Source organism: Podarcis cretensis (genome assembly GCF_951804945.1).
Source record: "Podarcis cretensis genome assembly, chromosome: 6".
Taxonomy (NCBI): Eukaryota; Metazoa; Chordata; class Lepidosauria; order Squamata; family Lacertidae; genus Podarcis; species Podarcis cretensis.
Window position 1 is genome coordinate 59,403,069 of NC_137175.1, and position 27,000 is coordinate 59,430,068.

At 42.4% G+C, this 27,000-nt stretch overlaps 1 protein-coding gene across 1 annotated transcript; it reads left to right on the top strand.

The window, feature by feature from the left end:
• The first annotated feature begins 972 nt into the window (after positions 1–972).
• On the top strand, positions 973–26,346 carry LOC307219343 (lanosterol synthase-like). Its single transcript, XM_079982463.1, has 22 exons — positions 973–1,181; positions 6,530–6,698; positions 7,913–8,051; positions 9,240–9,348; positions 10,530–10,651; positions 12,495–12,591; positions 13,035–13,170; positions 14,084–14,192; positions 15,527–15,645; positions 15,905–16,002; positions 16,591–16,618; positions 17,410–17,463; positions 17,845–17,916; positions 18,881–18,931; positions 19,176–19,325; positions 20,181–20,277; positions 20,940–21,045; positions 21,646–21,711; positions 23,412–23,492; positions 23,741–23,911; positions 24,375–24,453; positions 25,376–26,346. The coding sequence occupies exons 1-22, from the start codon at positions 1,168–1,170 to the stop codon at positions 25,553–25,555; spliced, it is 2,247 nt and encodes a 748-aa protein (XP_079838589.1). The 5' UTR covers positions 973–1,167; the 3' UTR covers positions 25,556–26,346.
• The last annotated feature ends 654 nt before the right edge of the window (positions 26,347–27,000 follow it).

The following is a 27,000-nucleotide window of genomic DNA, read 5'->3' on the forward strand; positions in this document are numbered from 1 at the left end:
AAGGGTGCCAAATAATAATAATTATTATTATTTGTCAGTGGCATAGTGTAGGGGGGTCTACTGGGGAGACTGACCAGGTTGTAAACATTTTTGGGGTGCGTCTCTGCAGCTGCCACCCCGACTGGAGGCCCTCCCTATCCTCCCCGCCCACCTTACCTAAGCAGCATGCTGAGCAGGAGCTGTGGTGAGAATGGGTCCTTGCATCCCTCAGCTGTGTGGTATCCCCACCAGCGGAGGAGGTGTGTAGACAGGAGTCTTGCGGCAGCAGCAGCAGCCCATCCCCAGCACAAAGAAGCATGCATGCATGTCCCACCACTGCTGCACAGCTCCCTCTGCGAGCAGCAGTGTGCAGAATGGAGGCGCCAGTTAGGGGGCACAATATTTGTCTTAGGGGGCACAATGCTAGTCTTGCCGTTGGCACTGGCAACCCACGCTACACCACTGCAATTTGATGAGGCAGTGGAGCAAGGGGTGATGTAATCTGTTCTTTTTGCTTGCTGCTTGATCACATTTCCCAGAATTTACTTTTACCCTTGTGCTAACTTAAAGTTCAACCAGGTTTTGAAACATGTTTCCGGTTCTCAGGTGCATGGCAGCTTGCAGAAAACATCATCACTGCAAAAGAGGCACTTTCACAATTTATGCATATGATACAATTCGCTTCCTTCCCATAGGTGGATGTTGTCTTCATTTGGGAAAATCTCCATGTCAGGTTGGATTAGCATTCATAGGGCATTAGGGTAGATAGTTCACATAGCATAGCTAAGCGTCTGACTTTCAAGAAATCTAAACACACATCCTTTTGGGAAGTTACTTTACTCATGGTAGATTTTTATCTCCAGAAAACGTCAGTGCAATGCATCAAGGATAGCCCTGTCATACATTGACCTTTGTTATTGTGGGTGTGCCTTTCATTGATTACATTAACACTCCTGATCCCACCCTGTAAATTTATTCTTGCTGTGATTGGTTAGGTCAGTCTTTATATAACCTTCAAGTATTTTACTGGAGCGTGAATATTTTAGAAACTGTGGAACTTCTGAGGCAGGAACTCTAGGCCAGAGTCGAAGAGTTCAGTGTCCTATTCAGTGTCCTGTGTACCTGAAGCCTTGCACCATCTAAAATATAACCAGAACAATCTGAGGCAGTCTTCATCAACCCAAGAAGATGTCTGATGGGACGTAAGTACATTGTGTGCAATCTATATGCTTTGATTAGGATGATGGTTAAATAAAATAACAAAGTGTGCCAGTTGCTTGACTTAATTCATGTTAAGCAAGCTTTATTACAGGAGAAGTTCACAGAAATAAGATGGGAAGGGTAATTAACTTGATGTATTAAGGAATAAAAAGCAGCAATTTGGCTTTTCTTTTTTCCTGATGATAATTTTTATTAATTTTCAATTACAATCCAATAATAGCCTCATTTGCAACAATACCAAATTATAATACAATTACTAATACCAATCATTCAAATACTGTATTATATAATTTAGGTGGCCTCCCACATGCTAGATTTGATGGTTTGATGGTTTTCTTTATTTCTGCGTTCCAAAATCTTCCTAATTTCAATTAAATTCCGGTTAAAATAATCCCTTATACAACAACTGCAGTATTAATAACGTCTATTCGTGTTGACACATTAAATGATTTATAGAACTACAAGTGAGGCACTCAAACTATATCCTTGTTTTTCCTGTGTGTGGCAATTATTCTGTTTGTGGTGTTTCTTCCTGTCCTTGTAAAATGTTATGTCTATCTTTCCCCCATTGTTGCTGTTCTCCATCATGCCAGGCGTGGAGCTGATACAGTCATACCTCGGGTTGAATGCGCTTCGGGTTGAGCGTGTTTGAATTGCACTCCACGGCAACCCGGAAGTAACGGAGTGCGTTACTTCCAGGTTTCGCCGCTTGCGCATGCGCAGATGCTCAAAATGATGTCATGTGCATGTGCAGAAGCAGCGAAAAGCGACACGCGTGTGCGCAGATGTGCCATTGCTAGTTACATTTGCTTCTAGATGCGAACGGGGCTCCAGAACGGATCCCATTCGTATCTAGAGGTACCACTGTATCCCATTGTTTTTCAGAAAACTCTCCATTGCTCTGTCCCATGCTTCGTCGTTTTGCAGCTTTAACAACACCTGTAAAAATCACTATGTCCCAATAAATAACCTGTTTTCACCATTTTTCCTCTCAGCCTGGGAAGAAGAGTGGTCTGTCGAACTGCAGATGACTCAGTAATGAACCTTATCAGTTCCTCGGCAAGTTCACAGACTCCTTTCATCCTTCCATCCAACTGAAGATAAATGAGCAATTATACTTCCAATTAAATTAAATTCCAAGTCCTTTTAGTGTTATTCAGTTCACTCCGTAGATAATAAAGGATGGGGAAGAGTCAGTTCTAAGTTTCCATTGTAAACCTTTTGCAAAATAGAGCTTCCCTCCCCTTTTCCTTTTTTTACAAACACAGTTTATATTCCATATCTATAATCCAGTTTCACCCCTCCTCATTTGTACATACATAATTTGAACTAACATTCAAGGGAGGGTTGTCGAATCATAAACGTAGAGAAGAAAACTTTATATCAAGAAGCTGTAGGCACCCCTCCCCCCCGTCTTTTGCACCAAATGAAGTTTTCTCTCAAGTTCAAACCTTAACAATCTTTTTGCTGGTTCTGTTCCGTGGTTTATGATCTCATTTCTTCTAGCATGCACCTGTACTTTAGTCCACAATTTCTTGATACAAAAAGGTGTGAAAAATAGAATGGAACTTTTTGATTGTGATTAGGAACAGAAACGAAAATTGGTGTAAAAAGCTTTTGTTGAATTTCTGGCAAAACAACCTGCAAAAACTAACTTGTAAGCCTTAGGTAATGGTCTTTCATTGGAAAGATAAACAAGACAGGTGTGGCCTCTGATTCTCAATCCCCCAATGTACTGACGGTTTAGTTATAATAAATTTGCAATAAAAGAGGAATGAGATGAAAATAACTATGATGTTACGTGAAGCTTAGCAAACACTATTTGATGACAGAAGGGGATAAGCAGAAGATGGGTTAAAAAATTAATTTAAGTAAAGCAGATTCTACAGTACATAAATAGTAAATCTTTTTGGAATTGAATCAGTAGTCCTTATTATTTGTCAATTATTGATTTCAAAAACAGATTAATTAGTGGAGGCCAATGAAAGACTTATTAGAAAATAGAACCCCAAACTGATCTTACTCACTGGCGATTCAGCTCTGTGGAAGGGCGGCAGAAATGGTACTACGTGGCAGACAGTGAAGAATGTGTCCGTGAACAGAATGCACTCGAGGCTTACACTTTAGGGCTGGACACTGTAAGTGGCTTAATGATAACAGATGGTACAACATGGAAAGGCTACAAAAGGAGCACAGGGCATGAGGACTGCAGGCTTGGCCCTGCCTAGCAGCAGTTTCTCAAGGGCTGGGTCAACTTTCGGGTTAGCGCCTCTGGCAATGGCAGAATTCCTCTGATCGGGAGGCATTTACTCCGTGGAAACAGGGTCTGGCCGCCACGGCGAAGGCGGAGACCCACTAAAAATCACAGGCGGGAGAAGCCTGTGAACTTGGGATTCGGCTGGCACCTTTTGCGCCTCCCCTACTCGCGGGGAGACCCGGTTTCGGGGATCCGGAGTGACGTGGGATGAGCGGTGCGGTGCTTCGAATTGATTGCTTCTTTCACGGAGTGAAGCCGCATTGCTCTTGCCGGAGAGCGCTGACTTTTTCCTGTGGACAATTCAATTTTAAACAACTACCCGTGAGTAGAACGGAAAATTGGATCTATAAATGTCTTAATTTGGCACTGAAATGGGAAGGTTTTAAACAGGAAGTCCGCCTTCCCCTTTTGTAAATAGATTGAAGCAAAGACGCTGCAAGCTAAGGTCTTGGAAAGTCTCCCGCAAAGGATTAAACTTCCATCGATTAAACTATTAAACCCCCCTTGGAAGCAGGAGAAGAGGGGGGAAATTTTGGATCACGCAAGCCTGCAGGAGAGAGTGTTGAAAATTAAATTACCCCTGCTCTGAACCTGGAAAGGGGCTGCCAGTAAGATTGACGTTTTGAAGTTCATTGGCTGTGAATAGAACATATCTTGACAGCTAGCTAAATAAGAGAAATATATTGTTTCCATTGTCCTCTTCTGCGTTTAAAAAGGAGGAAAAGTAACTGAAAATTGAAACTATATTTACTGTTTGAACTGTGCTTAAAAGGATTGACACAAATAGAAACTGTTTCCCTCTAGAGGGAGCCTTTGAAACTGTTATAGGAGCTGAGCTGGGGGAACCAGCTGCAAGATAAGAGACTGTGAGAATCAGGGATTGACCTTGGACTATTTGAGAATGTTGACAGAAGAAGCTTTAGCGATTGCATTATGCAAGATAAGTCACTTGTTGGAACAACTTCACAAGAAGACAGATGTCATGACTACTAAAATTGATAACTTGGGACAAAAAGTGACTAACTTGGGACAAAAAGTGACTAATTTGGGACAAAAAGTGACTAATTTGGGACAAAAAGTGAACATCAATACAGAAATTATTCAGGATTTGATACAGGAATCTACTTTGACAGGGCAAATTGTCGAGAAGGCGAAGGAGAAAGTTGCTGTTGTTGAACCTAAAGTAACACAAGTGGGAGCCCCAGCCTTACAGAGGCAAACTGAGGACTATAAGTTGAGGCCTTTTATGATTGAATTTAGAAAAAGTCAGATTTTGAGGATCGGAGCCCTGCCTGGACTGGAGAAGGAAAGTTGGATACATCCCTTCATGCAGGGATTTACTGACTTTTGGGATTTGGACTTGGGTTGTGAGGAGATTGGAGCTATGGGGGCCTTTGGATTTGGAGGAATTTTGAAACATGTCCTGAAATACCTTATGGATTTTAGATTTAACCATGGAGATTTGGTTGACCTGTCGAGAAGGAATAAAAGCATTGCTAGGTTGGAGCTTCCCCGAGATCTGTTCTTCAGTATCAAAGGAAGGAAAATAAGAGCAAGATCAGTAGAAGACAAAGTAAAGTGCATGTATAAATATGAAGAAGACCTGCAGAAGGGACTTGGAAAAGAGTTAAGAGCCTCGGACAGAAGATCACCAGGTTGATGGACTATTTGGAATTGACGAATGACTGGCAGTATCCGAGACCAGGGAGAAGAGATGGTGGAAGAAGATTGGAAAAAAAGTTTAAAGTTTATTTTCAGAAATAGAAATATTGTAAAATTACTGAGTGTTAGAAAAATGTTGGAATGAAATCTTATGGCTTTAGTAGAAATGTTATAAGGAGCTAAGCATAAATAAGCATTATAGTATTAATGGAAAATAAGGGTAAAAATCAGTTAAGATATTTATATGACAGAAAATAGAGAAAGATGGAAAGGAATTGCTGAAACAATTAACAGAAGTGGAATACAAAAAGGGAGGTGCGAGTAGGTTGATGAAACAAGGGTATGAAAGATAGACTACTGAAATGGTATGATGTATGTTTTTAAATTGTTTTTCTTTTGTTTTGTTTAGGTTAATGTTGTGTTTTGTATTGTTTATATATTGTATTGTATTGTTTTTTCTCTTGTTTTTTTCTTTTTTTCTTTTTTCTTCTTTTTCCTTTTTGTAAGTTTTAAAAGTAATAAATATTATTTTAAAATAATTAATTAATTAATTAATTTAAGTAAAGCAGAGTCTACAGTACATAAATAGTAAATCTTTTTGGAATTGAATCAGTAGTCCTTATTATTTGTCAATTATTGATTTCAAAAACAGATTAATTAGTGGAGGCCAATGAAAGACTTATTAGAAAATTGCACCTAAATTTTCTAACATGAAATAGTCTACTAGGACAGTCCTGTGCATGCTTACTCAGAAGTAAGGACCACTGTTTCACTGGGGCTTTTCTCCAGAAAAGGTGTGCAAGAGATTGCAGCAAGGAAACCCCCAAAGCGGTAATGTGAAAGACAGACACATTAAAATTCATCATTTTCAAGTTTGAAAAGATATTGTGAAGTAGCTAAGAGAAGAAGGGGGAAAATGTTGAGGAGAAGACTTGGGTAAATGAACAGAAGTGGGGAGATTGGAAATTATCTGAAAATAAGTCCTGTTGATCAATCTGGGACTTTTGTATAGGATTGCATTCCTAAAAATACTATACTAAGGGAATCGGATATAAAAGAAACTTATAAAGCATCCCTGTTAACCTCTTTATGTTCTGAACAAATGGCTTTAACAACTGGGACAAAAATATGGTTGTAGAGAATAGGAAGTGTTTCCATAATGAGCTAGTTAGAAAAAGCAAAGGATCTATGGGTGATATATGAATATGCCATACTCAGAGTTGACTCACTGAAATCAGTGGACAAATTAGTCATGAATAGACCCACTGAAATCAATAGACATGTCAGTCCCTCACTTCTGGCTGGAAGGACCACAGAATGGGGTTCAGAATAATTTCCCGTGATAGGATAACAAACCAATAGTCTGCCTGCATGTTTTAAACTCCCCACCCCCTCTGTGTTCTTTGGCAGATGTCTGCGCAGAAGAAAAGGAGCACATGAAATAGAACCCAAAACTGATCTTACTCGCTGGCGATTCAGCTCTGTGGAAGGGCGGCAGAAATGGTACTATGTGGCAGACAGTGAAGAATGTGTCCGTGAACAGAATGCACTCGAGGCTTACACTTTAGGGCTGGACACTGTAAGTGGCTTAATGATAACAGATGGTACAACATGGAAAGGCTACAAAAGGAGCACAGGGCATGAGGACTGCAGGCTTGGCCCTGCCTAGCAGCAGTTTCTCAAGGGCTGGGTCATTTTTCTTTTGGCTTCTCATCTTCTGACACGTCAGTTAGGAGCACAGGAAGCTTGGTTATTGCAATCATAGAATTGTGGAAGGGATCATGAGGGTCATCTCCTCCAACTGCCTGCCACTTGGTGCTGTACAACTGCAACTTGATAATGTCAGGGTTGAATATGAAACCCTACTTGAAAAAAGACAAGCCTCCAAGATGAATATGACAATCTGCAGGAAATACTGAAATACATAACGTGGCTATCACTTTCTATAAGGCGGCTTCTTCATGCTTGTTGCCTATAATGATGACTGAATTCATCTGCAAGCAGTTTGCGGCCTCAGTGTTTGGTTCTTAGCCTTGGAAAGGGAGTTGGACTACATGATCTTCTGGTCCCTCGTATTCTATAGTTCTCTGATGTGAGAGCTCTGTGGTGTTCTCCTAGAGAACAGCCACTCTCTTGCTCTCAGCGATCAATCTCCAATATACTGTGCCTGATACTCATTTCCATGATGCACAGATGATGCATCTGCATGAGGCATTTTGCTGTGCGTGAAAATACTGAGGCACATCAATCCAATATGCAGTTTGTTTGGATAAAGGCCTCTGACTGACGGCTGGATTTCTAAACAGTTGTGATATCCCATATTGTGAGATGTTGGCAAGTGTAGATTTCACTTGAGATGTGTTTGTAAAACATAGTTTTGGAACCGTCTCTCAGGGCTAAACCATCCAATACATTGAATGACTTTTTGTATTTAACTGACTGTTGTTTTAAACCGAAACAAGTTCATGAGGGCCCAATCTGGATAGGGATTGGGGTGGGTGGGGAAGAGAGAGTTATCCCTTTCCCAGCCTGCCCATGTCTCCAGGCAAATACAAATAACAGCTGGCGATGGGCGTTTCATTGAGACTGCTGCTAGGAGGGAAAGTGTTAAATGACACCTCCCCATCTGCCATGGTCCCATCCCTGACTACCCTTCCCTGCTATATTTATTTCTAAGTGACCAAATAGTTGCATGAAATGTAGCAGGACATTTAACACAATGCATACTTTGTCTTGTAGATAGTCTATTTAGTTTTTGTGCATTTCTCTTACTTTTCCTATTTTGTTTTACAGAGCAAGTTCTTTCCAGATTTGCCCAAAGCTAGCACTGCCCAGGAAGCAGTCCAGAAAGGGATTAAATTCTTCTCTGGCCTGCAAGCAGAAGATGGCCATTGGGCCATGGAGTGCTCTGGCGTTCTCTCTCTTGCGCCAGGTACATGGACACTAGCGGATTTACCACATATACATTAACTGGCTAAGGAGGACCTCCCTGTATATTTCTATAAATTTGTTTATCTTCTTTTACCAGACAGACACAAATAGGTTGACATTTGGAGAAACCTCTTAAACTGAGGCCTTCTTTTAAGAGCTATTATGCAGTGTGTGAATGTTCCTCGCTCGAGACACTTTTCCACTCTCTGAAAACTTCTTTGATCTCAGTGTCATGAATGTCTTCTTCCATGCATAAGAGGCTAAACCTTGAACCCTTTTAATTCAGAAGGGAGTTTTTGTAACTAAGATATATATCCCTGTTATCTTCCATCACTGCATAATTATTTCTGCTGACAGGAGTGTCAGGGGTCAACACTTAGTCTTCCATTACCTTCCCTGGAAGTCCAATTCATCAGATGTGTATGTTCTTCAAGCCAGATTGCCTTGGGTCACCTGCCTGGGAAATTCTTCATTCTCAGAATTGCCTATAGTTAAATTTATATATATTTTTAAATCCCTCTATTTAAGAAAACTAAGTCTAGCCTCTCTCACAAAGCAGAATACTTATTCAGCATATTCTAAACAGGGGGATAATCCATTGAATCCATTGTGCAGGATACCGTCCATCGGTGGCATCATACAGCTGTACAGTATGGGGATGTGGTAGACCAGATGATTTAATTTTTTTTCTTCCCCTTACAGTTAATCTTAATTATGTTTTTTAACTGTCTTTACTGAAAATTTTAATATTCCCTGTAAACCACTTACGGGGATTATGCCACTGAAGTGGTATATAAATAGTTAAATAATTAAATTAGATTTGCATGCAGATCAAGATGAGAGAGAAATTTGATTCAGTTTGCAGTTAAAGGTCTTATTAGCACTTTCAGAAACAGTTTGAGAACTGAAACACAGGCATTCTTTGAAGTTCGCTCTTCACTGATTTTTGTAGTGCTTATCCCCAACCAAGTAGTGTGTACAATGGCATATACTAGAGTAAAAACATAAATCTTGTTATGTTTGACCTTTTTCTTCTATTTCAAGATGGTAAAAACAAACAAACAATGGGGTACAAAAGCATAAGTTACGTTTCGATATCCAAACAGGCGGTTTATTGGCAAATCATACCAAAGTTAAGATTGTCAAGTACTACACATATTCTTCTTCTTCTTCTTTTTTAACCAAACAGCTATTTTGATGTCATGTTATGCTGCCAAGATCTCACTACCAGAAGAGGTTGAGAGAGAGCTCCTGTGCTACATCCTCTCAAAACAGCTTCCAGATGGTGGCTGGGGCCTGTAAGTAGTCCAAGGAGGGTGTGAGCTTCTCTAGAGTGGCCTAGGGATAGATGTTCTAATTCTGCATATCTTTGTCTTGGGCTGGTCCATGATGCAATTCCCCCGTGAAGGCTTCTTTAAATCACTTCTGCATTCTGCTGTCTTTTGACTGTGAGCCTTTTATTTGCAATACTCACCATGTGGACTGGGCAGCAGGGTAGATGACCAGAATGCCAGCTGGCCTCAGCATGTACTGAAGTTGCCCAGCTGTGGCAGAGAAAGATAGAATTGTGGCATGAGTAGTGAAGATAGGCAATAATAAAGAAGATATGTTATCTGACATTGCTATTGCCTTTGAAAAGCACCATCTATAGGAAGTATTACTACTGATAAATGGTGTGGTGAGGCCAGGTTGCCTCCATCCAAATTTATCCTGTCAAACCAATAAAGGTAAAGGTAAAGGTACCCCTGCCCGTACGGGCCAGTCTTGACAGACTCTGGGGTTGTGCGCCCATCTCACTTAAGAGGCCAGGGGCCAGCGCTGTCCGGAGACACTTCCGGGTCACGTGGCCAGCGTGACATCGCTGCTCTGGCGAGCCAGAGCCGCACACGGAAACGCCGTTTACCTTCCCGCTGGTAAGCGGTCCCTATTTATCTACTTGCACCTGGAGGTGCTTTCGAACTGCTAGGTTGGCAGGCGCTGGGACCGAGCAGCGGGAGCGCACCCCGCCGCAGGGATTCGAACCGCCGACCTTTCGATCGGCAAGTCCTAGGCGCTGAGGCTTTAACCCACAGCACCACCTGCGTCAAACCAATAGCAAACCACAAAATGGATCGGAGTTTGACTGAGCTTTGAATCTGAATTCTTAGTAGCATGGTATCCACTTTATTTAGCTGGAATGGAATTTCAACTGGTACTCAGGTTGTATGAGCTGCTTTCAAGCCCATGCTGCCTCATGAAAGGAAAGATTTCAAAGCACCAAATGCCCTTCATTAAGGCATTACTTTTTAAAAAAGGTAATAGAAAACAAAATAAGGTATTCTGTGGTCTCCTGGCTAATGGTTAGCTGACTGGGTATGGGTGAGGCAAATTCTCAGAAAAGCTTTTGAAGAATGGAAACTAAACAATTCAAAGAGATTTCTAGACCTCTGGACTCACTGGTCCACTTTCTAATGGCTCTTTGATTTCTCTTTTCATGTAGCCACCTTAAAGAACAGTCAACAGTATTTGGCACAACCTTTAGCTACATAGCTATGCGAATCCTTGGACTTGGGCCTGACCATCCAGATGTAGTGCGGGCTCGGATAAATCTCCATAAGAAAGGTAAGGCAGAAATCTCCGCCAGGGCTGGATCAGTCCATTTTGCTGGAGTGTAGTGCCCAGGCAAAGCTGGGGGCCCTGATGTAGTTATTTGGGAGCATCTTCCTATTCTGTCTCCCCACCTTTCCTCCCTTCTTTTTTGGGTCTTTTTAGAAATCACCATAAATCATAGAAATTGTGTCTATGTCCCAAATAGAAGATGCTGGTCATATCTTCCCTCCCATTTTCTCCTCTCTAAAATTTATATTGGGAACTCTTGGGATGGGGGACATGGACCTGCCCTTTTATGCCACTCCATAATGCACAATATACAGTGATAAAATTTTATTTTACTGTATTCTTAGAAATACAAAGAATGAGGTGAATTATAACCTCCCTTTTGCAGTAGCGTTTTGCGGTGAGCCCCCCTTCTTAACTACTGCTTAAACTTTTTGGTTTTGTGAAGAAAACTCTCTGGTACTTGGAGACTTAGGAAAGTTAAACAGGGAAAGGTTTTTATTTTAAAGAAACAAGGTGGTAAATGCATAGCTTCTTTTCAGTTATTTCACTTCAGTTCATAAAACTTAAATGTTCCTAAAACAAATGTTACAGCTTTGGTCTTAATACCTGGGGTCTTAAATAAGGTGGTGCTTGCTGTCAGTTCCCCAACTTTCTGTAAATCACACTCCTGAGGCTCTAATAGGATCACAGGTGATCACCCTCCAACTGGTTTGGGAATCTGCTTTTTCTCTAGAAGTTCTGTCACCTACTTTCTGAACTGGGACCCCAAGTAGAGTGTCCCCTCATAACTCTACTTATCCTGTCCCCAATTCAGCTTCCCAGTTTTTCTCTTGTCTGTACACTCCTAAAAAGACACTAATTAATGTCTTTCAAACTAAACTCAGCAGACTTCCATCTCTGGTTACAGATATTTTCCTCAGAGTGGAGCTGTACACCTATCTAGCTGAACTCCGAGAACGCCAACTTTCAACTCTTCTCTCCCCAACTGTCTCTACGGCTTTCTCTTTTTCCTCCCAAAGTGCGGACTCCATACACACACACACCCCTGCCCAGCTAGTTGTATCCACAGCCACTCAGAAGGAGGCTACAGCTCAGCTCTGGTGGAATTCCAAGGCACTTCATCACTAAACTCTGGTCTAGCTGAGCTTTCTGTCACACATTCACATAAGGTTTAATGGAACTAGGAGGTGAGGTGGTTCCTTCTGCATGGATAAAGTCTGAGAAATACATAGCATATGTTTTCAGGATGATCAGGGTATTCACCCTGTCTCTGGGTAGCTTGTGCAGTTATAGGAAAAATGAGGAGGGAACTCTTTGGGTTCAGCCAGTGCAGAAACACTGCAGTGAGCATAGCTTAAAGTTGTGCAACTGCTACTAGACTTCCCCTTCAATGTGTGGAGTGTGGCCGGGCCTGGCAATGAGGGTGTGATGGGGCAGGGGTGGGGGGACTGGGCCAGTAAGCCCACTTCTCTTTCTCCCCCTTGTGTGATGAGGACATAAACCCTGCATAGAGGTAGTGTTGGGTGGTATTAAATCTGGACACCACAGCAGTTCTTATACTCATGTCTCCTCCTGATATGGGTAAGAAGAAATCTGAAAAACCACATGCCATATGGCTCTCTCTAAATAATAAGAACAATCCTAGAAAAAAGAAAGTTAAGATCAAATGTCTTTGTCGTGTTCCTGTACGAAAGAGAGTCTTTCTAAGTACACATTTCCCTTTTTATAGTTTTGCAAAGTATCTTCACAGCAAGGCAATAATCATATCTAGGTTCTCATTGTAAATTTATTTGGCTTTGTCCCCTTCAGTCTACAGAAGCAAAGATGTTGATAATTCTCTTTCTAGGTGGCGCTCTTGGAATCCCTAACTTGGGCAAAGTTTGGCTGGCCATTATGAATTTGTACAGCTGGGAGGGAATGAATTCACCATTTCCCGAGTTGTGGTATGTGTCCGAAAGTTTACTGATCCCCACCCCACGCCACCAATCATGAAATCCCCCCCCCCAAAAAAAATGTCTACAGTGTTACACAGTAGACAAATTCTTTATTAAATAACAGTGACTTGGAAATTGAAATTAATCCATATTAATCTTCACCACTCTTAGAGGTCCAAAGAGGCCTGGGCTAGTTCCAGTTTTTGAGGCCCCTAGCCATTAAAAAATAAAGATAAGAATGACAACTCTGGAAAACAAAATAAGGCACCAACAATATAGTGGGGGATTATTGCTTTGTTTGTTATTATGTTACCGGGTTTTGTGTTTTTATACTTTAAATTGCCCTGATCCTCAGATGAAAGGCAATGTAACCTGCTTTTAGTGTTACCACTACATCCAGGATTCCTGACATTGTCTTCCATGAACCTGTTTCTTCCTTCTTTCTGAAATAGGCTGTTTCCTACATGGCTGCCGGGACATCCCTCAACATACTGGTGTCACGCTCGCCATATCACCCTCGCGATGAGCTACTGCTATGCCACTCGCCTGACTGTAGAAGAAGATGAATTGATCCAGAGTCTAAGACAGGCAAGGCAACATTCTCCAAACATCCCACCATCCTTGGTCAAAGTGGGACCCTCATACTCCCTTGGATTTGCACTTGGGGGATTGCTTGCTTGTATCTGATAGGGAGAAGGCTAAACTGGATGTCTTATTTTCCATTTAAGGCAGAAGCCGAGCTCAGAGCATTGGTGTTTCAAAATGCCATGGGGATATTTATTTTGGAGAGAGGCGGGAGCATGGAAGCATGAAGCACTTGACCATCCCTATTCCATAGGGGAGGGCAACTTTGGGAGGGTAGAATTTGGAGTGGAGATGGTGCCCAGGGCATCACCCTCCCAAATCACATAAGTCTCCATTCATGCTTTTATTTTAATTTATTTAAATGGTTCTGTGCTTCCTGTGCCACAGAGTATTCATTAACTCTTTGCCTCTTCTCGTAAAAACTGGTGAACAACATCAATATTGCCTCCTACATCACAGTAATACCACAATCTCCCTTTTTGATGCTTTTCTTTCTTTCTTTCTTTCTTTCTTTCTTTCTTTCTTTCTTTCTTTCTTTCTCCTCCCCTTTCTTTTGGTGTGGTAAAAGGAGCATTCTTTTCCCCTCTTCTGTACTACCAGAAAAACAAAGCAATGAAGAACTGTTGAACCATTAATCTCCTATGGAGTACCCTCCTCTTTCTCCTCTAATGTTTTATTTATTTATTAATAATTATTTATTATTTATTATAACATACTTTTTTTTCATTTAAGTACCAAAATGGTGATGACGTAGACTATAGCTCATGAAAGCTGATGCCATAACACAGGGAGGGGAAAATGCTAAAATGAATTTGCTGGGGTTTTTTTAAAGATCCGAAATGACATTTGTCAAGTACACCAGCATCCTGAAGCTTCTTTACTGTGAAAGTCATTTCACTTCATGGTTTCCTTCTAGGAGATTTATGTGGAGGACTTCTCCACCATTGATTGGCCAGCCCAGAGGAACAATATTTACGAAGCCGATTTGCATTCTGCACACAGCTGGATGCTGGATGCCGCTTTTGGTGAGTGATTTTGGAATTGGCAAGTCTTATTCCAGGAGTTCAGGTCTTCAACGTAGGTTTCCTAAGGTTTAGTTCACACAGAGAAAGAGACTTCTGTTGGTATAGGCAAACACTTTTCATCAGAGGATATCCATGGAAACACACAACATTTTCCAAGTTTCATATTATCACATGTAGCAAGCAAATACTGTATTTTTCACTCTATAAGATGCACCAGACCACAAGACACACCTTGCTTTTGGAGGAAAGCAGTGAAAGCAGCGATCCCTCTTGCTGTTCTGGCTTCTGGAATAGCTACGCAGCCTGCATTCGCTCCATAAGACGCACACACATTTCCCCTTACTTTTTAGGAGGGAAAAAGTGAGTCTTATAGAGCAAAAAATACGGTACTTAGCCAATTACAAGGACTAGGGATATTGAATCACACCGTGAAGACAGTGTGTGGGATCTCTCACACGATCTGAATTGAGATTTCTACCTCACCCATTACTTTTACAGTGTGAATTGGCCATTGTTGATCAGTTAAGGAAGAACAAGATATGTAACTACTTGATGCAGGGGTGCCAACAGGATTATCTGGGTCCAATGCATTGTACCTTGATTGGGCTCTCTGACTCACTTGCCAAAGAGAACACAGATCTGAATAAAATGTGTGTGTGTGGTGTAACATACAAATTTGTGTCCTCTTTTCCGGCATAAGGTGGAAGGCCCACAAATGAAGAAAGACACGTTTTGCTTCTTTACATTCTCATAGTTTGGGAGCCCTACTGATCCCAATGAGAGCTAGTGGGAGGGACCCAGCAGCAGTTTTATGGTGCTTAATGACCCCCCCCCATTTGCTTCACTGAACCTTAAAACTATCAAACTGTTTCATTCCATTTCTCTAGATGTAACCTTGCCCAAGCCAAAGGAGAAAATCTGGCAGGGATTGTGATTTTGGGTCTCCAATTTTTTTTTTTTTGGGGGGGGGGTCCAGGGTGGAGGTTTGTTGGGAAAGATTTTGGTAGGGGATCTGCAAAAGGTTCATGGAAGTTGGGGGTAAATGAAAAGAAAAAAACCAAATGACCCCAAACAACTGGCGCCCACCCGTGGTAAACCCCTTCACTCACACCCATGTTCTTTTGCAGATTCCCCCCAAAATCATATTTGAAATTGGGGGCTGAAATCCTGCCTCTGTTTTGAGCCAAAAGATATTTCAGAAGCAAGTGCCATTGAATTCAATGGTGCCTTCCTGCAGGTAATTGCATGGAGGATTGCAGTCCAAAACACACGAGGAAGATAGAACCGCATTAACATGATTGTGATGTTCATAGTGTCTCTTATTCCTTCTGCAGCTACTTTCAATTTGTATGAGAGATACCATTTTACCAGTTTCAGAAAGCAAGCCATTGCAGAAATGTATGAGCAAATCAAGGCTGACGACATATTCTCGAACGCCACCAATTCTAGCCCGGTAGGTCCTTTGTGAAGAAATAATTGTATTGGGAACAAATTCCTTTGGATGACAGCATATACTCATTCTCCTGAGGAAGCTCTGCCTCAAAAACCAAACAGAGAGCTATGTTTGTGGCAGTCTTGTTCTGCCCACTTGAGTTTCTGTGCTTGGCTGGTGAGATGCAGACACTTAGTCCTGTGGCAGATGAGAGTGCTAAGCATGGAGATATTGCAGAGGGGAATTCCTAACTGGAATGATATTCTCTTTTGTCCTGCAGACTTGTAAAGCGTTTCATGTGCTAATAAGCAGGTACGCTGATGGAGCCGATTCTCTAGCTTTTCAAGAACATATCTCCAGGATCTATGACTACCTTTGGTAAGCCTGGCATATTTATTCAAACCCATCTTTGTGGAATCCTGAACATGGTCTTGCATAAGTGTGCTTTTGCAGACCTGGATCTTTCCTCAAACCAAGGTCAATCGGACTAGGAAACGTAAATGGTGTGTACACCTGTGAAAGCCGTAGTATGTGCACACATGAGCACAGATGCTCAGATGGCAGCTTCATCACTAGGAGTTCCGGGGGGGAGAAGGTGTGCAGGGGGGGGGGGGGAAACCAGAAACGGCATGCACACTCTGTAAAGACATCTCTGCCCCTGATATGAACAACACTGTGCAAATGCAGCTTGCAGTGCAGTAGGGAAAAAAATCACCTTGTTGTGTTTTAAGCTGCATATGTGAAAATATCCTTATTTGCAACGTAGGTGGAACTCAGAAAGGTGTCGTGCACACCTGTGTCCCACTCATTGTGTTGTCTGGAAGAGATTTCAGGGAGATTTTGCTTTTTGGCTGTTCTTAAAGCCTATTCTAGTCTTGTCAAGCCTTGGTCTCCCGTTATGAAATGAAGTTAGAGAACTACATGGACTTGCATCTGCTATAATCTCTGCTTCTTATATCTCTGCAGGATTGGACAAGATGGTATGCTAATAAAGGTACAGTAGTGTGGACCCAGATGTTGGGAATTGCTATGGCCTGCAATTTGCATTGCTTTGGTGACTCTCAAGCTGAGTTGTCTTCTGCCTGCCTGATATCAAAATATCAGGAGATCCAGTCTTGGATCTCCTGCATATTGTGTAGCTTCACCCCAGGATTAGGGCTAGGAGGTAAGATGTAACATAACACAAGGTCATGTAGCACATTTTAAAACTGCTCAACCAGATATTATCTAATATGCTGAAAATCCAAAGACTTGTGTTTCTTAACTGAGTTTCAGTTCAGCAGAGAAGTTCAGATTTTTGCAAGCCATAGCTGCAGAACAGGGGGAAAAGCTATTGAACCCAGGGGAATTGAGCAGTACAATAAAAAAGAGTAAGTAAACATGTGGAATAAATTACTGATTTATTCTTAGTGTTCTTGTCTTCTTTTTAAATAGTGCACTGGAACATACATTTTAAAACAAAAAATAAAAATGTGAAAAAACCAGTTATTTAAGATCTCCCACAACTACCACGCAATTCTGACCACATGAAATTCAGACCCACCCCCCACATTTCCCCATCTTCTACTCAGTTAAGCAGGAGGGCTTATCACAGTTCCATGAGACATTCCAGCCCTTAAGGAGGCTGCAGAGCAAGGCCAGTGGGGGAGGGTGTAGGCTGGGAAGTGGACATGACTGGGGAAGCATCCAAAGGGCTGGTTAGAGAGGACTGCCTTTAGATCCCGGGCCAGTGGTTTTCCACCCCTGATCTAATGGTCAAAACTGTTCTTCCTTTTTTTATATCAGGTCATGGGATCACAGACCTGGGATACATCATTTGCCATTCAAGGCTTCTTGGAGGTATCATTTTATATTGTCAAATCTTCTGCTTTTGTTCTTTCCACAATAATTTCCATTTACATATATATTTTAGATGAATGAACTGGCATGTAGAGAGTGTGTGTTCTTTATTTAACCAAAGCACACACATTACGAGATCCGAACACCTCGTATGCCTGTCATGGTTAACCAAGAAAGGCATGTTCTTCAGGTGATTCTTAGGACATGAGGTCCAGAAATCCACACACTTGAGTATTCCTTTTGTAACACTGAAGTTATCCCTGAAGAAATTGCATTTATTTTTGTGGCTGTCCGAAGTGATGCTTTTGTGTAAGTGTCTGAGATTTTCTCTGTGACTTTCCTGGGTCAGAATCCTTAAGCATAACTTCTGTCTTTTTCTAGGCTGGGGTTCAGAACAATCCTGACTATGCATCCTGTCTGAAAAAAGCCCATGAATTCTTGAAAGCCTCTCAGGTAAAGCACTGATCTTGGAATAACATACACAGGGACTCAATACTGCTTTCAGCTGTCTCAGCAAAAGACTCAGGAGGGAAATACTTGTCTCTTTTTGCAAAGTAACATGAGCCCTTTTCATGTGTTACTCATCACGAGAAGGAGCTATTAGGTTATCAAAGGCAACGGGCCTACTTGACCTAGATGTTGAAGGGCAGCTTCCAAGGTTGTATGGTTTCCCCCAGCCCTGCCTCTGATATCCGTGCATTTAGACATGGATGCCTGCATAGGCAAAGCTTAATGTGTGGGTGTTGTGGTCATGAAATGTTGAGCCTGAGTGTGGTCCAGCTGCCTCTGGGTCACATGAGATTCATTCAGCTGAATAATGTGTCATGGCGGGACTATAGAATAATAGGTTTTTAATCTGAAGCCCATGTGATCCTTGACTGTAATGTCAATTCGGTTCTATAGTGTGGCTTCAATCCTGTGTAAAACCTTCTCTATCCACTGCAATTTACCTCAACCGACACTGTGGGTTGTACACAGTATGAATCCTATTCACAGCAAACCCATTCAGGTTAATAAACATGACCAATTTGAGTTCATAAATTTCAGTGAGTCTGCTTTGAGTAGCACTGGCACTGAACACAACCCTATGTGCTGCCATTGTATCAGGCTGTAGCCATATTCTGTCTTCTAAATTGCAGACCATATTTCTGACTGAGTTAATTTATTATCTATTATTTGTTAATTATTGCATAGCCCATCTTCTTCTCCAAGGAGCTTAAGGTGGCATACATGGTTTTCTTCCTCCTTACTGAATCCACACAACAACACTGTGAGGAATTTTAGGCTGAGAGGAAGCAGGGATTGGCATCCTGGTCTCTCAGGTCCAACACTCAAACTGTTATGCCACACTGGCTTTCTCTGGTTATAAATATATTCTGATTGTCTTTTATTAATATGCTGCTAATCTGTTTTTCAGATTGTAGATAACCCACCTAACTACCAGAGATATTATCGCCAGATGAACAAGGTAAATCCAGAATTGTGTCCTGTCTGTGTGACACATAGCCAGCAAAAAAATGAGTCTTTAAGTTAAGTGTTAATTCTGAGAACCTAAGGAGCCTGCTGGTTTAGGCCAGGGCCCATCTAGTCTAGTACCCTGAAGAAGAAATATGGATCACCCGTCAAATCCCTGGTTGGGATCTTTTTGGGAGGAGATGCCTCTACACTGACTGCTGCCCAAGGAGTCCTAATGTATTTTCTTCAATATCCAGGGTGGATTCCCTTTCAGCAATCGAGAGAATGACTGGATAGTCAGTGACTGCACTGCTGAGGCCATGAGGACATTGATGCTGCTGGAGGAAAAATGCCCCTTCATAGAAGATCATGTGGCACCTCAGCGCCTCTTTGATGCTGTCAATGTGGTGAGAAGGGGGAAAGCTCAGAAGAGAAAATGGGAAGCGGGCAGGAGGAAGCTATTGTGGGAAGACTGAGGTCATCTAGCATTCAGTAATAGTGCTGAGGAGAATATTGGTTTTGTGGGACCGTAGAGAATTGGTGGAAGTGTCCCTATGGCAGCATTGTATCCCCTGTGAAGGATGATCAGTCTTGAAGTTTGAGTTCCTTAAGCACAGGTAAAGGGTTGTAAGGTAGCAGGACTGAGAGCAATCTCCCCCAGTAAGCTGGATCGAAAGCTCACTCGGTATTAGGATTGACAACAGACAGACTACTGATTTTGTTCATTAGAACGTTGCTATTACATGCTTACGCTTTACTTAATCAATCTGAAGTCAAATATATAATGAGTTAATCTCCTTCCATACAGTGGTAATTTGGAGTTAAATCACATTTGATAGAAATACGCAAGTTAGCAAATTTTGTCCTGGAATCCTCATCATAGTCATGAGGAGCAATGACACTTTCTAGTGTTTGCTAGGAGAACAGAATCTCCCCATCCACTGAGTTCTCCATTTGCCTAATATGGTGAAGGGGGCCAACTGGCACAACTACATATGTACGGAGAACCACTCTCCATTTGTTTAACTCCACTTGAAGTAAAAAGATTGGTTTTTCAAGGTGTGATTTTACACACCCCTATAATATTTGGGACTTTTTAGTTTAGGAAAAAATCAAGTGAAGTAGGGATACAGGAGTGGCTGGTGGGGCTGGGCAGGAGCTATCAGCCATGTGCCTCTGCAGGTAGGACAAAGCACACCATGCCCATTCTTAAACCCTTTGCCTTGCTCCTTCCCCAGTCACACTTGTACTTTTTTTTGCAGATGCTGAACATGAGAAATTCTGATGGTGGTTTTTCATCTTATGAAACCAGGCGTGGGAGTTGGCTACTGGAGATAATGAACTCCTCAGAGATATATGGTAAGAACACAGCATTGGTATCAGAACAACTTAAATGGGAATCTTATGTGAATTTCTGGTCATCTTCACAAGAAAAGTCTCTTTCATAGTTTTGGGGATAGATGCCAAGTCATGCAGTCACAGCTTCGTATGTGTGGGAGCTTTGGGAAGGCAGTGCAAGGGTTCTGGCAGCATCCCAGAGCCTTTGCGCCACGTTTCCCAAAGGTGGGGGAAGCACTTGCTGGGCTTTGGGAAGGAGACATGAGGGCTCATGCAGTGCCATTGACAGTGGCTGCCAATGAGTCTATGGACCCAGTTCAACATAATTGGTTTTCAACTACACCACATGGGTCTTGCTTATTTTAGAAGCCACCTCTCCCAGGATGACCCTACCACCTCACAGCCTTCAGGGAGGGGACACATTACTTTGAGGGTATTCTGTTATGGGCTGCATGCCAGCAGTGGGTGTGGCCAGAGCCAACTCTTCCTCCTTTTGCCACACCCTTTGCACGCCCGTTTTGCTGATTGGCTTTTGGTGGGTGAAGAGCTGGCATTTGACCTGTTGCTTTTATAAACTCCCCCCCCCCCCCGCTGTTTAAACTGCTAGGTTTTTGCTCCCTTTTAAAGGATATAAATCTGTAAGCCATCTTGAAAGGTAACATTATTGACTTTCTGTTTTTCAGCTGACTGTATGGTCGACCACACCTATATAGAATGTACTTCATCAGTTATGCAGGGATTGAAACATTTTAGGAAAAGATTCCCAAATCATCGGGAAGATGAAATCAGGTAAATGTATGAGGGGAAATCCCTAGAAGCTGGGAATGATGTTATTGTTACATTATAATACACATATTCTATATTCTAAAAAACTGTTTAAGGGTACTCTCATTTCCTTACTCATATTGAAATACTGCCCCTCAATGAGGACAAACTTAGATTCGCAAAATGTTTAGGGGTATGCATACCCCTGCGTCCTTCCCAGAAAAAAGCACTGGGAAAATGTATATGTTACATAGCATGCATGTTGTTTCCAAGATGGAAGTGATACTTTTGTGAGATGTTCATCTCATGTACAGCTGCTGCTGGTGGTTTAAATATCCTTAAAGACAGATGAGGAACACTCTTGATCTTAATCAGCGATCACCTGGTAGGCTGGGAGGACCTACTACTGGGTCACAGCCTGCTCTAAGGTGGGTCACAATAGCAACACTAACGTCGTTAAAACATTAAGAAGTGGGCCACTAAATGCATATTTGGGGTGGGTCCAAGTTACAAAAAAGTCGAAGGCTACTTCAGGCGGCTGAATGCCATTGTTACAAGGGACTTGGGTTAATTATTGTCTGTTTAGCTTGAAATGTAAGAAGACTCCTTTGTTTTTCTTCTCAGTGATACTCTAAATAAGGCTTTGCAGTACTGTCGTAATATGCAGAAAGCTGATGGCTCCTGGTTAGGGTGAGTGGCTTACAAATAAAAGGTAAAGGTACCCCTGCCCGTACGGGCCAGTCTTGACAGACTCTGGGGTTGTGCGCCCATCTCACTTAAGAGGCCAGGGGCCAGCGCTGTCCGGAGACACTTCCGGGTCACGTGGCCAGCGTGACATCGCTGCTCTGGCCAGAGCCAGAGCCCAGAGCCAGAGCCGCACACGGAAACGCCGTTTACCTTCCCGCTGGTAAGCGGTCCCTATTTATCTACTTGCACCCGGAGGTGCTTTCAAACTGCTAGGTTGGCAGGCGCTGGGACCGAGCAGCGGGAGCGCACCCCGCCGCAGGCATTCGAACCGCCGACCTTTCGATCAGCAAGCCCTAGGCGCTGAGGCTTTAACCCACAGCGCCTGTGGTACTGGTTGGTGTAGTTTCTGAATGCATACATAGCATTCTGAAAGTAGGACTTTCAGGTTGTTGATGGGCTGTGGAAACCTTCACCTTTCGAATGACTTTCCTGCACAACAGTTTGGCAGACTGCTGCCTTGTGTGGAATGTGACACACCTAGTGGAACTCTTGCCTTTAGTAGCATCCCTAGGTTGCCTGTTACCTCCAAGAAGGAGACCTCCAGAGCTTTGTCTGATTCATCTGCATTTGCAGTCTGCAGTTTGTGCTTTCAGTATTCTGCAAATATGAAACATTTCTGCGATGAAGGGTAAAACACATGCACAGAATGGGATTTCTCACTTCCCACTGTAGAGGGTTGTGCTGCAGCCTAACTCTGTGCATGGAAAAGAAAACACAGGAGCATCCAGCCTCTTTTTAGAGGTAATGGGATCCTAAACTGATGTGTAAAATGGACAATTTCAGAATATGACACCTAAGAGGGCAGTTGTGAATCTTGTTCACCACAAACAACTGATTGCTAGCATGTCTAAGGAGTGATTAGAGACCTGCAGCCTAAAATGTAGTACCAATATCCAGGTGTCAGCAGCTTGCTCCACCCTCAGTAAATCTATGTCTGTTCTGAGGCAGGATTTTGTGACCATTCAACTGAGCAGTCTTTTAACAATGTAGTTGCATAAGGTAGTTGCACAAACCTTCACATTGTCATTAGGCTTAGAGAGAAAACATACTGTACTGTTGGTAACACCATGTACTGATCCCATGCTGACCCCTACATGATTCATCAGGAGTATTCACACCATGAGATCTACAGCCACTAAGTAAAATAACTGGTTATATAAATTAGATCTACTTAGATCAATAGCAAGCAAGGAAAAATGCACAACTAGTTATAGCAACAAGAGATTCTGGCTTTGACCAGGAATTTCACTGCAGGTTTATGATGAATGAACTTGGCTCCATCCCTCCTTTCACTACTTTGAAGAGAGTCCTGTCTGTAGAAGATAAAACTTTGAAAAACTGCCACCAAGAAGAAACCTTCTCCTCATCTAGTTGTTCACTGTTTGGTGCAGCTAATGGAGGGATATGAAAGTTTTGGAAGAAATGCAGAAAAAAAGCATAGCTGAGATAGCTCAGATGATAGAACATGGGACTAGAAGGATTCTTGCATTTCAGGGGTTGGACTAGATGACCCTCATGGTCCCTTCCAACTCTATGGTTCTATGAAACAAACAGTGAATGGAAGGGCATACTCAAAGGGTGTAGTCTGTCATTTGTCTCAGTATCTTTCATTCAGTGGCTGATGGGTTTTTCTTCCTTGACAGGCGATGGGGCGTATGCTTCACATATGGCACCTGGTTTGGACTAGAGGCATTTGCATGTATGGGATACATCTACCGTGGTGGGTGAGTAAGCAGCCTTTCGGGCAGAAGATTAGTATGAATGTTGCTCTGCTGGGAGCCCTTGATGGAGCTTAGCTTCAGGGTGGTGAAGCGGAGAGACCGTCAGGTTCCTCCACCCAAAATATCAAATGCAGGGGAGTCATGTGCATATAATATTGATGCTTTGGATGCAGTCAAGGCCAACAGTGGAACAAAACCCAATGAGGCATCTCATGGGCTATTTTTTCTCTTTCCCCTCTCATATTTTCTAGGGAGGCATGCAAGGAAGTGACCAAAGCCTGTGAATTCTTAGTCTCCAAGCAAATGGAAGACGGTGGCTGGGGAGAGGAATTTGAATCCTACAGGTTTCGCAAATATATTCAGCACACCGTATCCCAGATCCACCAAACCTCCTGGGCTCTGTTGGGGCTGATGGCTGTTAGGTAAGCACAGAAGCTGGCAGTTACCTACCTTAGCAAAGGCTTCTGTCTGCTTTTGCCCAAGTGGTTTCTGCAGCAGCTAGACAAACCAATTAAGGCGTGCTAACTTTTGTGAACTTGCAGAGGACAGAATTTTCCTGCAGCTTCATGTGTAGATGTTCCCAGGTGCTTCTTAGTCCAAACAATTGAAATAATGCCAAACAAAGAAGCAGTTAAGGCCGTCTTAAGGACTGGGATGGAGGCCTCACAATTTAATTTCTTTAGCTTCTTCACTTTTTTGAACTTGTGTGAAGGACTCATGCACTTACAGGTCTTTCCATTAGGGGGACCCATTGAGTTTCTGTGAGCCCATGAGGGTTTCTTTCTTTTAAAAAGAAAATGTAGTTATATAAGCTCCCCAAAAGAAAATGTTAGGCTTTCCCTGCTGATAACAGAACTAATGACCAGTATTTTTGTGGCTTTGCAGATATCCTGATGTTCGGGTTCTAGAAAGAGGAATACAAGTTTTGATTGACAGACAGACATCGATTGGGGAGTGGCCTCAGGTGTGTTACAACTTTTAATTTTTTTTCTTAATCAAGTATCCTCATAGCAATATAATTTCAAGGTTCACAGAAACAGTATATTTCAGCCAGCTATGAAATGGATCATGTCCTCCAAATATAAATAAAATGAATGAATGAACGCAGAGCATTTTCCACCAAGTACTGAGAGTGGGAGTGGCTAAGTTGTTGCCTTCCAGCCTACATAGGCAATAGACAGGGATGATGGGAGTTGCAATTCAGCAATATTTGGAGGACTAAAGGTTATCCACCCCTCACTTACTAAATGAGGCAGATCCTAATGTACTCTCTTTGGCGTTGTTGCTGTCATAAAGATGCTTCTCGTAGATGGCTGCAGTGTATTGTGGACACACATGGACACTTGTGTGGCATTGGCAGCTGAGATCTTACAAGTGCTTCCCATATTCTCCCTCTATTGGACACTCTGATGTTCCTGTGGGAAGTATTCTGTTGCCTTAGGCACCCAAGTGATTCATGTACCTGTCTTGTTACTGCTGTGGCATCAAAATGTGCCATCAGGATTGAGTTTGTGTGGTATCAGAGCACAGGACACAGCTGGCCCTACTGTTACATGTGGCAGGTCAGAGGGGTGCCCTTAAAAAGCCATAGACTGCCAGTTAATTATTTTATTTTTTAATCATGGAACCATTTGGATATTCTGCCTGAGATGCCACAATATCTTTAGTCGCCTTTCCTACATTTTAATTGGCTCTGGTCTCTCATTCCTGCTTCCAGAGTCTTGTTTGCCAGCCAAAAGCTCAGTGATACTGTATGTGACAGTTGCTCTTAAAAGAGATTGCAGTGATCATACAACTGGGTTCTCAAATGGAATTTAGTCACCATGAAGTCAGGACAGAAGACTGCATGTCGGTTGTTCAGGAATTTCTCTCTTGCCTCTCTTCAGGGTGACATCGCTACAGCGTTCTACAAATCTGGGACTCTGCATTACAATGCCTACCGAATCATCTTCCCTATCTTTGCACTTGCCCGCTTCACCCAGCTATATCCCAGCAGCCCTGTCGCTAAAGGACTCCTGAAGAATGGATCTGTGCATTCAGCGCAGAGTCAGAATGGAGGGTGCTGAGCAGAGGTGCAGTGTCATTCCTGAGAGCTTGGGTTTCATCCTTCTCAACATCACCCAGTGCTTTTCTCTCTTGGCTGATATTCGCTGTGTAGCACGATTGCACTTTGAAATGCACAAACATGCCCAAAAGAAAGTGGACAAAGAGGCACTTTAGCTTAATTTCCTGGTAGCGATTTGCACCACTTCAAATCCCTCATTGGCAACAGAAATTTAGAAAAGGCTTTGCCCACTGAGTGATTCATAACCACGATCCACATTCCTACACAAAGCAAAATACAGCTTAAATTTGTGTTCTTGAGGAGGAATAACAGAGGGTGTGGAAAATTCAAGATATGTTGCTCTCCCTTTAATAGGTGGATTCAGTGGGGATACCGTTAGACAACATTTTGAAGGTACAGGATATTCCCCACCCTCCACTGTGAATGAAGCCCAGCATCTCTGGGTTGTTTGTGGGGCCTGCCTGGTGTTCGTTCATTCCCCCCCCCCAAAAAAAAATATTGTCCAGCCCACCACATGGTCTGAGGGATGGTGGACCGGCCCACAGCTGAAAAAGGTTGCTGACCCCTGTGCTAAGTATTTGGCCCCCTTATTGAAAGAGGGGATTTATCACACTGACTCTTCCAAGGGGTCTTTTCTGCTGAATAATTGTAGTGGAGAATGTGGCAAGATTTTTGAGTGATGCCATGAAATGACGTTACCATAGGTCCTAAGAGCCATTTTTGTACCTCATGATGTCTGGACAGTTTTATGCTAAAGTATCTCCTACTATGTTTTGTTCTGATCCATGTATACAATGCACTTTTTCTATGCCAATAAAGGAGATTGATTGTTTGCATCAAAATCCAAAAAAAGTGTACATGTGCACAGGGGGAATAGTGATTCAGAAATTTGAAATCAAGTATTTCAAAGCAAGAGATAATCAATTCCTAGTAGGTTTTCCTAGTAGGTTCATGGATGCACAGCACAGGATCTCAGCATGAGACAGTGATGTTCAAACAGGGAGACAGCCCTGTAGATCTTTGAATAAGATTAATTCCTCAAAAAAGTAATGTTTAGACTGCATTGACAGCACTGAGCAAACGGGATCCCTGACAGTGATTAATAGTGGGAATACAACACATTGCAAACTAACCAGTTTGGCTTTACCCCCAGATTAAAACATTCTGGCATGAAGCATGTACCGTAATACTGGTTCTATCAACATAATGCATTTGTCTTGCAATCACCTCTTAATCTGAAGGAGTGTAGGATGGGTTCTCCCAATACTTAATAGTGAGCTGATCTCTAGAAATGCTTTGTGCTTGATGCAACTATGGACATCCAAAAAGGCTTCTAACAGCAGAGCACTGTGGCAGTGGAGCAAGGGATAAAGTTACTTGTTCTTCTGGTTTGCTGCGGGGCCAGAATTCCCAGATTTTTCTTTTACACTTGCACTCTCCTAGCCA